The sequence below is a fragment of the Convolutriloba macropyga genome, chromosome 8, assembly GCF_964194025.1.
Source record: "Convolutriloba macropyga chromosome 8, txConMacr16.3, whole genome shotgun sequence".
In the NCBI taxonomy this organism is placed as follows: Eukaryota; Metazoa; Xenacoelomorpha; order Acoela; family Convolutidae; genus Convolutriloba; species Convolutriloba macropyga.
Window position 1 is genome coordinate 19660256 of NC_134475.1, and position 12842 is coordinate 19673097.

The 12842-nt window shown below is 32.2% G+C and overlaps 1 protein-coding gene across 1 annotated transcript; it reads left to right on the forward strand.

Moving 5' to 3' along the window:
• The first annotated feature begins 12 nt into the window (after positions 1-12).
• LOC142343988 (neprilysin-1-like) lies at positions 13-10668 on the forward strand. The gene is made up of 3 exons (XM_075395413.1): positions 13-616; positions 6721-6986; positions 10387-10668. Exons 1-3 carry the CDS (start codon positions 37-39, stop codon positions 10564-10566), a joined length of 1026 nt encoding a protein of 341 aa, XP_075251528.1. The 5' UTR covers positions 13-36; the 3' UTR covers positions 10567-10668.
• Positions 10669-12842: the final 2174 nt, after the last annotated feature.

The window sequence follows — 12842 nt, forward strand, 5'->3', positions numbered from 1 at the left end:
CTTGACGACAAAACTGCAGAAAGATTGTACAAAAGAATGTGCGCATCGCATCCGAGAGAGCGTGAAAAACATTGCCTAAATTATCTTGCCCACAACTTCGAATTCGCTCTCATTTCCGCGAACGCTTATATGAAATATTACACAGGCGAACAAGCCTTCTACGACATTGAACAACTGACAGAAAAAATAAGAACCTCGATTTTGAACCGAATTGAGAATTCTGTGCAAAATGCAACAACAAGAGTTGGTTTGACCGAGTACATAAAACGAATTAAGGTCAGACCACGATCCGATCAAATAGCTTGCAATTTTACAGACGTTTTGGCCGAAAACCTCGACATTAAATGGAACGCGTTTAAGCCTCACTCTTACTATATTCTGGCTCTGCAAGAGTTCCAACACAATAAGTTTATGGTGGAAGTTGAACCTAGGATGTATGCTTCGGCTTTGTCTGTGAACGCTTACTACAGTCCAGATGAGCAACAGGTGCGCTTCCTCAGTTTTCTAATCAACTCTCTCTACTCCGACCAGCACCATACACCATCACTGTACGGAGGAATTGGATCTGTCCTCGCTCACGAGTTTGGTCACTCACTCGATCCGAGGATCATACCAGGTCAGTTGACGCTTTTTTTAAAAAAAATCCAATATCAAGTTTTCACCACTCACTATGAGTCTAGTGCATTATCTCAAATACAACGAAAGGCAAAATCAAAAGGCTTAAAAATCAAAGCTGAAAAATAACTGAAAAGTTTGAAGCATTTGTCCCAATTTCAGAGCAGAAACTGTCTCAGTGACGAACTGTTAGTAAAAGTTATTACATCCCAATCATTTCAGACATATTTATTGAAAGCAAAAAAAATGAGATTTCATTGTTATTGACTATTCTGACCAATTTTTTTATTCAGGCAAATGGAACGCATGATATCATCAATCAAAATGAACGGTGAACTTCGTTTGGAAAAACAATTTTAGTCCCTCACAACCACGCAAAATAAATTATTTTCATATATGATGCAACTGCACGCAGCACCCAAAAGCATTAAAACAAAGCACTTGGATAACGTTAGTTTAGCGACTGATTCAAAGTTTAACTACAGTTTTTAAAAGAGCCTATTTAAATCACCATTTATAGGAGCAGAACAAAAACAGAACTATATTTTTTAATGAATCCGTCAACTTCTGGTGATTTCAATTTTTTAATTTTCTAAATTTTATTCAAAATACTCATTTGATTGTCGGACGTAGTAAATATAATTATTCAGCCTTTTTGAGTTGAAATTTCTGATCTCGAAGGTTCAGCTTCAAAACTGCAAAAAAAATCATGACGGAAAACCGAAATATATGATTTTTTTCATTCTGTTTTTTTTACACCATAAGAGCATAATGTGGCCCTGTACCAACGTTTTATCACCATTATTGACCAGTAAAATATCTTCATCTATACCCTGAAGTTAAAGATAAACCAAAACGGAATGCACGGCATCAAAAGGAGCACCGGATTTGAACACCTACAAAAAAAACAGGTATATTGCCAAAAATAGATGTCAAATCCTCTGTTGTCAGCTTGCATCAACAGAGCTTGCATCATTAGAATTTTTCGTTATTTCAATAAATGTAAAGAATTTAGTTTCCCTAAATTGTGTTTATACTTATATCCATCTAGTAAGAACCACACCAGTCAGAACAGATCGAAATGACATTTATTCGATTGTTGTAAAAAGCGTGTACACAAAAACAAAATTTGCGGTTTGATCAATTTCTTCTATACTAGCCTTGACTCGTAATTATAGTTAATTAACTTTATGAAATTTTAGCATTTCGACACCAATCTCAAAATTTTCAATTCGACATTTCTTAAACCCTTTCTATATTTATGAGCCTATAAGTGCTGGAAACAATTCTTATGGAACTGGTTTATAATTGGCTTGGAAAACGATTTGAAATTCAATCTATGCAATTTTTTGTCAAAAAGCGATAAATTACTGCGAATAAAAATTAAGTCTGTAAAAAGCAAGTAAAAACATTTATGAACTACTTATCAAAAAAGTTCAGAAAATTTTTGTATTACCAATGTTTCTTGTTATATAGAAGCAATATTCAAAACTGTTTATTTCTTTTCAAAGTGTTACATAGAATTATTATTTACACAAAACAACGAAACAAAAGTTATATTTTCGAACCAAACGAAACAAAAAAATTTTTTAAAAAAACGAAACAAAAACAATCTCTGCATCGAAAACATTGTGTATTGAAAGTATATTTAACAAACTTCAAAATTCTATTTTTAATAAAATACAAATACACTTGAATGTGGTTTCGAATCTGGGCGTCGGCTCGATAGAGAAGCCGGGGTTGAAATCGTGTTTGCAAAAAAGTGCTATGCAATGTCAGTTCCCACAAATTATCTGTCAACTATATTTCTAAACAAAAAAACTTGAAACAACAGAAGCATCGTTTCCATAGGTGAAGATTGTATAGATGATAACGCTAACGAAAGGCCATAAGCGCAAAAAAGGTGGTAAACGGCAGAGCAGATAAAAGAGCGTTGTGTAGCAAAATTTCGAAATGTTGTGGAAAATTGTCAAAAAATTCCCATTATTCTTTGCTAGAAATTGTTTATTTTGCTGATTACTAACGAGAATTCACTGCCAAAAGGACCACAAAAAGTATTTGCTGGATGCATGTTTAACCCAATATGACGGACAATATTTACATTCTTAAAACAAGGAAACAAAAGTTGAAATTAGTGAGTTGGCAGCTTTTAGTGAGTTGGTCAAAAAACATTTATGACATGAAAGCATCATTCAAAAATACAGTCGATGGCACCTGCCAAAAAAGAGACTACGTTACAAGTTCACAATAAGTAAAAAAGGGGGCAAAGTTCGAAAATAAATTTTTTCCGGAAAAAAAATTAATTTCAGTCATTAAAACAAACAATAAAACTGAAATCCTTGAATAACTTCATTTTTATCTACATAGAAAGCCATTGAGTCCTATCATTATGATACATCTCTACAAAAAGACCCACAAATGCATGCCAAAATAAAAAAATTCCAAAACGGCATCGAAACCACTCAAAGCATGAGCAATTCACTTAGAATACTACAGATGTTCAATTGCACAATCTTTCAACTCCAGTGGTAACTGCCATTAATGTGGTTATGTCACACGACAACGAAAAAAACTGAAGAGTGGGCAAACATCCATATACACAATTTCGAAAACTGGTAGTATCAACGCCATACAACCATCAACAAAAATCACTAAAATGATTAAATTTTATTTCACGTGAAAAAGCACGCAAGCTGTTTATAATGTGACAAAATTGTCAGAAATAAGATATAAAAAGGTAATAGGAAAATTTTTCTAAATCAAATATTAAAAACATATTGACTCGTATTTATATAACTATTTAACTTTTTGAAATTCTTTCATTTCGACATCAATCTCAAAAAATTTTTTTCAGCACCAAAAATACTCTATCAAGACCGTTAGCAAGACACTTGAAAAGTATAAAATTTCTGAAAACCTTTCTATTTTTATGAGCCTATAAGTGCTGGAAACACTTCTTATGGAACTGGTTTATAATTTGTTTGGAAAACGATTTCTTATCAATTTATGCAAATTTTCGTCAAAATGCGATAAAATACGGCGAGTAAAAATTAAGTTCCAACAACACTCTTAATTCCCAATACAAAAAAAAAGCAATTAAAACATTTATGAACTACTTATGTAAATCAAAAGGGTTCGCAAAATTTTGATTTGAGCCAGTTTTGTTGTTATATTGAAGTCAAATTCAAAACTGTCAATCTGTTTTTTGTCATTATGTGATCTAGAAATTTTATCTATACAAAACAACGAAACAAAATTTATATTTTCAAACGAAACAAAAATAATTCCAGCATCGAAAAAGTTCGTATTGAAAGGATATTTAACAAATTCCAGTTTTAATAAAAATACAAATACACTTGAATTTGATTTTGAATCTGTGCTTCGGTGCGATAAAAAAACCCGGGCTGAATTTAAAAAAATTCTCAAGTTAAAAAAATTCTTTGCAGAATTTTTGAAAAAAATTTCAATCATTAAAAGTAAAAAATAAAACTGAAATCCTAGAATAGTTTCAATTAAATCTACATAGAAAGCCACTGCGTCCTATCATTATGACACATGAATACAATAAGACCGACGAATACAGGCCAAAATCAAAATCAGAAGCCATTCAAAGCATGAGCAATTCAATTAGAACATTACAGATGTTCATTTGCACAATCTTTCAACTCGAGTGGGACCTGCCATCAATTTGGTGAAAAGGAACGACAGCAAAAGGGAACCTGAAGAATGGGCAAATATCCAAAAAATACAATTACAAAAACTTGTAGTACCAAAGCCATAAAACCAGCAGTGAAAACCCCGCGAAAGGTTTTGTTTCACGAGAAAAAGTACGCAAGCTGTCTATGATAAGACTAAATTGACAGATAAAAGACAAAAAATTGCAATAGGAAAATTTTCGAAATCAAATATATTAAAAACATAAGAGCCATTCCCGTATCTACTGAAATCGATGTTTAATTTCACTTATTCCACTTAAGAACATTACTCAGATTTCCGATCAGCAAGATAAGATCATGAAACTGCAAAAAGAACATTAAACGCAGGCAGGAAACAAGAAATTTGTCGGCAACATAAAATCTTGAGCATTTTTCTGAATAAATTGAATATGTTCTTTTATTGGCCTCAATTTCAGGTTTGAAAATCAATAAAAAATTTGGCCGTGATTTTAAATCGTTTTGGTCCATAATTAACATAAAACATACAAAAACGCAAAAATAGACCGTGCCCCAATGCAATCCAATCCAAATAAAATTTAATTTAAAAAATCCATGACGAGAATATAACTAGTTTGCTATTGCTGCGTGTCTATCAAAAGCACTTAATTGCTGCAAATGTTAGCGAAATAGATAAATTGGCAAAAATAATATATGAAAAATGATGCACTTTCTCGTCAAATTCTAGGTTTGTACTTTTGGGCAAATTTAAACAAAGAAGGGCCAAAGAAGCATACTTGGTGCCAGTTTTGATTTTAAAAAATCTGAATTTAAAAAAAATTGCCTAACCTTTAGCCGAAAACTCGGATCAAACAATTAATCGAAGCTGTTTAATCTTTAGGGGTACAAAGAATCCCCGATCGTTAACAATATTAACAGATTTAGCAAAATTGAAAAAAAACTTGGGCCAAAATTACGGAAAATATAAACAAAATCAAAAGAAATCAGCCGAATCTTCACAAAGTTTCAAACCTCAGTAACTCCTTGGCAGAAACAAACTTTTTAAAATATATTTAAATATTCTACACTGGACGGACTTTCTAACGATACCTCTCACAACTCTCTACGGTGATATATCGATTGGCCAAAATTGACGAACAAAACCCAGCTGAGCATATAGTTCCTCTATATATTTCAAATTATATTTCAAATTGATCCTTCAACCGGCAGCAAGACTCTTCGAAACATGCAATAACTCATATTCTCAATTGAAATTCAAATAAAGTGCGAAATAAAGTTAGTGTTAGTTACACAATCTAAACAAATAATTAAGAATACGAAAGTTGTGAGCATCGCCTCACAAACAATCAACACAAAAACTTACAACAGTGTCCTTTGCATGACAATATATGACCAACCTAAGTAATGACTGACTGACATTTTAGGGCCTATTTCAACTCCTGCTTAAAGAAAAGCATCCTACTTCAATCGCATTCAATTAATTGGCAATCACTACAAACACTTGAAAGGATAATATGATTTCTCTACTCACCAACTTTAGATCGCACCTCAAAGCTTATCTCAGAAACTTGTGATCTATAAAATGTGACTTCAATCTTAAGTGAACCTGTTAGATGAAATGCCTGCTTGTCTTTCCTAATGGAAATCCTAATGTAAATCCTAATGTTATTTATTCTTCACTTGTTCATAATTTCTACACAGATTTTAATCTTCGTAAAATTTGGTTGCTTGAATCCTTTTTAAAACTTCGGGTAATCTTTTGCTTTTTGTTTCAGTTTCTTTGACGATCTGTTGTAATAATGACACCGCCATTTGTTTAAAACTGCAGCAAAAATTAGCTTTTGTGATTTTCGGTCAAGCCTTTCATTTTGTTGCAGTTGACGAAAAAATATGAGAAGTATTGGGTTTTGAATTGCAGATAAATCTCTGGGAAAAGTTTGCTACTCATTTCTTTCAAACGCTGGAACCATTGACCAGAACAAAAATTCCAACAGCTATTAAATCCAATCCTGAATACAGTGTAGAGCTCTCTGTGGTAATTTGTTCCAGAAAATGTTATGTTTTAAGCAATATTAGAGAAATTTCGATTTTGCGGTTTCTGTGAAAAGAAAATGCTTGGAAGTTTGGTGATTCCGAAACCTTGATACTGTTGCTAGGTGTACTAAAGTTGTGAAGATAACGTTTGATGACCAAAACTTACAAAAAATGGTCGTTTGCCCTCAAAACACGACAATTCTCCACAAATCATAATAATTTATTGTGAAAAATTCTCTTTTTTAGAAAAGGTTGATGCCATTTAGAGCTTTTAATTTTTAAACGTTTGGCCGGAATCACCAAAATTAAAGATTCAAATGATAGTTGGTACGTGCAGTTGTTACTAAATTTGTTGCTACCTGCAAAAGACCAGACCAAAAGGGTGATTTTGTTTCAGGGTACTACATGAGCTCCTTGATGGACCCACAGACTAACGCTACCCTAAACACATTCTCGGACTGTCTCGTTGACCTGTACAACAAGGCCGGGGTGAGTGGTGAGACCTCACTGCAAGACAACTACAGTGACATATTTGGGCTGACAATAGTTGTGGAAACTTTCAAGAGGGAAGAGAATCGCAAGAAGATTCAAGAAGCACTCGCAAACTCACCCATCCTGTATCATTTCACACCTGAAGAGCTCATGTTTGTGACTTACGGACAGGTTAAAAACTGTTTTATTACAAGGATATCTCGACTTGATAAGGACATTCTGCTTAGGACATTCTGGTTCTAAATACCTCAAAGATTAGTAAAAATCAATTAGCTTGAGCAACGTGGTAGAACAATTTCAAATTCAAAGCATTTTAAAGTTTTTTTCAAATACTTTGTTGCTCATACAGCAAAATCATTTTAGTATTTCATATGAAATATAAAATTCTTTTGATGTATCAGCAATAACGTTTAAAAAAACTCAAAGAATTTTGAATTTGAATACATTCTACCAAGAAGTAGGTCAAGCTCATTGATTTTGTTAAACTGTTGGTCATTTCAAATAGCCCTATCAAGTAGCGAGATGCTCTAATTTCACAGATTCCAAACCAAAATGAAATATTGAAGTCCCAATCGTACAAAAAAGCTAATCGTACAGCAAGTCATGTCAGAATCTTACACGATCTTCCAAGATTAACTCATTTGCAAGACATTTTACTTTCAAGAAGAGATTCAGGGAAATCACTTGAGAGCGCATCATGAATTCTCTGTTGGTTCAATGCAGGGGAGTATTACGTTCACGTTAGTAGAGAATCCATGATAATAGTGAGTTAAAATGATTGTGTCACTAACTTGGAACCATTTCAAGTCTCAGTACAACAAGGAGGCTCTTTCATCGCAGATGATGCTCCGACCCCAGGTCATCTACATTTTTTACTTAATTGTCAACCAAATGAAGAGATAATCAAAAATAGATGTTTGAGTTTTAAAAGAAATGTTACACAACCAAACTACTAATTGAACTACATAATGCCATGCCTCATAACAGTGCTCATAAGATCTGCCATTAAAAAGTCTACGAGAAAGAAAAACAAAATAAGCAGAAACGAAATATTCACGGCAAAATCTCGACGTCCAAATTTAAAAGCACCCAGAAACAACGTCAAAATGCAATCCGTTAAAACTTTAACTACACAAATTTACTTTTACCTAACTACACAGCAGATGGGACATTTCCTCAATGAGATTAGGTAAAAAGTAGACAACGAGAGAAGTGATGAGGCAAATTTCAAAAATCAATCAACATTTTTTAAAAAAAAATGACTTCAAACGTCTTGAATATTTAAAAATCATTAGCTTTTAACGAAATGAATCCTGATAATAAGTTTACTAACAAGTCATTACAAAACCGACAAGATTTGTCGTTTGTAAGACTAAGCCATAGAAAAGGACTGAAGATGCAGAAAAACTAAAAAAAAACAAACAATTTGCGAAAAAGCAAATTATTGAAGCCGTTAACATCATTAGCTATTATCTGAAAATTGTTTTCTTTTATTTCAAAAGTTATTTATAGTAATTCAGCTAAAATAAAACTGAAAGATAAAAAAGTCTTCGGATCTGTCGTTGCGCGAATGTGCTAAAAGAAGAGAAAAAGAAACACAAATATTGACCCCTCAGACAAATTTTGATGAAAACGCATATTGTCCAACAAACAAAACATCAATTAAGACATACTATTAATAGACTCGTCAATTTTTGAATGCAAGAAATTGGATGAGACCTCTCAATGATGAGAATAAGTTAAATATTGACGAAGAGAACAACAGAAACTGCAAATTTTTTGTATACCAATATTACCATAAAGTTTAAGACTATTAGCTATAAACTGATTTCATTGAGTAACATCATTGATCCAATCCTCATTTTACCGCTGACAACACTTTCAAAACTTGACCTACATAAAGAATAAAAAAAACCAAGCAAAAACAGCAAAATAAAATTGTAAGCCATTAAATAATGAACTCTTCAGTAAGCATTTTTCCATTTTCAATTGGTTTTTTAACAGCAAAAAGATTCTTCATTCTTTTAACAATATGACTTCAAAATCAACAAATAAGAATGAGTACATTAAAACCATGAAATTTTTGAGAAAACCGGAAAGGTAAACGCCATTAAATTCAATAGCTTTTAACGGAAGTCAAAATTTATAAACGCTTAGATATGCCTCGACAGGAGGACACTATACTTGTCACTCATAACTCATCAATAAGGCATTAAGTTACGACATTTTGACATTAATTTCTATGACTAAAAATAAGAACAAAATCACGCAAAACCAAAACTCGAAGTAAAAAAATGCGAAAAGAAAACAAAATATCGTAGCCATTTAAACCATAAGCTACAATGAAAACTTTATCTATGATACCTTGAACGTTTTCTTTAGGCCAATATGAACTATCAATATTAGGATAATGAGATAAGATTTCAAATGCAACTAAAGTTAAGAAAAAGTATCCAAAATTTTTTTTTGAAAATATGCAAACTCGTGGCTCCGGAGTCACTAAACTAATAGTCAGAAGATAAAAACCCTCGATAGATTATATTTGGTTGAATTAGAAAGGAAGGGGTCCCACCATTACTGAGAATGACTTATAGTTCGCAAAAATAAGTGAGATTGGTTAATGTACAAAAAAATTTTTGAAAAAAAAGACTTAACAGCCATTAGCTCTCCACTCAAATTTTTAGATAGGTTCACTTAATACTCATCAGTTAGCCTATTGCACTTTCATTCAACGAGTCTAACACATCGGACTAAAAAAAATTTAGTGAAACCTCAAAAAGAAAATCAAAATTTCATTAAAAATTACAAAAACTCAGTGAAAAAGACAAAGAAAAGATGAGCGATTCCTTCAACTTGAAATTTTTCGTTCATTTTGCATCCTTTGACTGTAAATTAAGTTTTCGTTAACGGAACCTCGATATGAAAAGTGACTAGTCTGTAAGTGACTAAAAAAATAAAGTTTTCTAAAAACAGCTGTCAAATAGAGTTTGAATTTTTTTACAGTGAACTTCACTATGCGACCAGAGCTAGCCTTTTCATCGCATTTCGTCTATTAGGAACACAAAACTGATTCATCTTGTAGCGTGAAATGTAATTTTGAATTATTATTTTTATAGAAAAAATCTTAATTGAAACAAAATTTACGCTAAAAGTGATCAAAATCATGCCAAATATCCCGTATTTACACAGAACTTTAAACCTCGATAACTCCTCGAAAAAAACGAAATTAAAAAAATCTAATTTTGAATTAGACGCTGGACTAGCTTTTTAATGATACCGCTCACATTTTTCTACGATGAATATATCGATCGGCTAAAATTGACTGAACAAAAAAAAACACATTCGAGTATTCAATTAAATCGATGTTAATTCAATCATTTTCTGTCCCTTTTGCTCTCTCACTTTTGACAGTAAGTAACTAAGGCTTCTTATACGGCCCTGAACTAGTTCGTACATTCCGAAGTGGACACTAAGCAATGGAGATGAAAATTGAATTGTTTTATTTATACACTTACTCTTGTGTTAAACTTACTACTAACAAAAAAAATTGCTCATATGACTTAAATTTCAGGTATGGTGTCAGGCAAGTGTTAATAAGAGGAAGGCACACAATTTAGGCCAGTGGTCACACGCTCCTAACGAAGCAAGGATCAACATAGTTCTCTCCGCCATTCCCGAATTCAGCGAAACTTACAAGTGTCCTGCCAATTCTTTTATGACATCAGGACAGCACTGCAAAGTGTGGCCGTAACAGAAAATCGTCAAATTGGAAAAACACAAAAAGATATTTCGATGAATATTGATTAAATTTCGAGACTTTAATTACTGAATAATTGTTAATAGTGGAATTTCGTTTTTCTAGTCGCTATTTATATGAAATATGCTTTCAATAAAAACTATATAAACTTTAGGAAAAAATAGTACTGACAACACAATAAGCCATGCAAGACAAGCAGGAAAGCAATCATCCATGCCAACAATAGTTTTCCATAGAATAACAAGACTCCCGCGAGAGAAGAATGTTCTAACATACTTCTCAAGTTTTTCAAAAAAAAATTTTTTAGTCTAAGTCGAACAGATTTATTGACTGTCAACTTTTCGAAACTTTAATTGAAGCATTTTTCCGTAGCAACCTTGAGAATAACTATTTATTCTGCAGAAAGGAACATTTCAGAACCCTCATGTTAAAATACACGCATAAATCAAAAATTCGAAGCAGAAAAGTGCGAGAACAAAGCGTCGAAGCCACTTAAACCAGAAGCTTTACTCTGAAAAACTTTATCTATGATCGCTTTAACGTTTTCTCTAGGCCAGTGGGAACTATCAATAATAGGTTAATGAGATAAGATTTCAAATGCAACCAAAGTTATGAAAAAGTATCAAAAAAGGTTATTTTAAAATTATGAAAACTCATGGCTTCGAAGTCATAAATAGTTAGAAGATAAAACCCCCCAGCAGATTATTTTTGGTTGCAATAGAAGGGAAGGGGGTCCCACCATTACAGAGAATGACTACTAGCTTGCAAAAATAGGTTAGAAATTGGTTAATGTTCAAAAACATTTTCGAAAAATTTTTTTTAAAGTCTAAACAGCCGTTAGTTCTCCACTCAAATTTCTAGATAGGTTCACTTAATACTCATTAGGTAGCCTATTGCGCTTGCAGTCACCGAGTCTATGCAGTAGGAATACAAAAATTTAATAAAATCTCCAAAAAAATCAAAATTTCATTAAAAATTACAAAAACTCAGAGTCAGAGCCAAAGAAAACATGAGCGATTCCTTGAAAACAAACTTTTCGTTCTTTCGGCATCATTTGACTGTAAATAAGGTTTTTCGTTAATGGAACCTGGATATGAAAAGTGACTAGTCTGTAAGAGGCTGAAAAAAAGAAAAATTTTCTAAAAACAGCTGTCAAATAGAACTTGACACAAAAAGATATTTTGACTATTGATTAAATATCGAGACTTTAATTACTAAATAAATGTTAATAGTGAAATTTCGTTTTCTTAGTCGCTATTTATATGAAATATGCTATTCAATAAAAACTATAAAAATATTAGGAAAAAAAATAGTACTGACAACACAAGAAGTCATGCAAGACAAGCAGGAAAGCAATCATCAATGCCAACAAAAGTTTTCCACAGAATAACAAGACTCCCGCGAGAGACGAATGTTCTAACATCTCAGTTTGTCAAAAAGTTTGTTTAAAAAATTTATTGTAAGTCGAACAGATTTATTGACTGTCAACTTTTCGAAGCTTTAATGGAAGCATTTTTCCGTAGCAACATTGAGAACAACTATTTATTCTGCAGCAAGGAACATTTCAGAACCCTAATAATAAAATAATTTTACCAGATGAAAAACAGTTCTTATGATTATTTTGCAAGGAAAAACTGATTTTCAGAGTCCTATAGGCCAAAAAAACCACTAATTGATAATTTTCAGCGCTCAAAAAACGAAATGAAAAAAATGAAATCAAAAATTATAGTAGAACATTGTGCCAAGTTCTTTTCTGGCGAGAAATTAAATTCAATTATTTCTATTTCACTTGCTGCTCAATTTTTTTTTAAAAAAATACAACTTAAAGCGAACCAAGAAAAAGATCAATGTTTCCGTTAAAAATCGAAAATAATTAATTTATTTTTCCAGTTGAAGAACTGACGCTTTTGTATATAAGTTAACTCGAGATTGTGGATTCTGCTGTGATGATGATGAATGGCGACGTATGCTGTGACTTATAGTGATTTCATGTGGTTTCAATGTAATTTGCATCATTTTGAGAAAGTATATTCACAAGTCAACCAAGCATCAGATGAAAAGAACGGAGCAGTGTTGAACAGCAAATTCTTTTCGTTTTCTCTCAACTTAATTTTTCTGATGTTGTTTTAAAGATTTCATAAGTAATCAAATAAACAAACAGTACCTAATGGAACACTTAATTACCTAGAGTACATAGTGCTGGAAAGTATTTTGAGGCAACAAAGAAAAAAAACTTCACCAAAAAATGTAATTTTATTATTTGATTAATA

What these genes read in the sequence shown, in the direction of transcription:
- LOC142343988 (XM_075395413.1), top strand. Translation starts at nt 37, where the DNA reads ATGTGCGCATCGCATCCGAGAGAGCGTGAAAAACATTGCCTAAATTAT. An exon ending in CGATCCGAGGATCATACCAG is followed by an intron (nt 617 to 6,720) that starts GTCAGTTGACGC and finishes ATTTTGTTTCAG; the next exon opens with GGTACTACATGAGCTCCTTG. An exon ending in TGTTTGTGACTTACGGACAG is followed by an intron (nt 6,987 to 10,386) that starts GTTAAAAACTGT and finishes CTTAAATTTCAG; the next exon opens with GTATGGTGTCAGGCAAGTGT.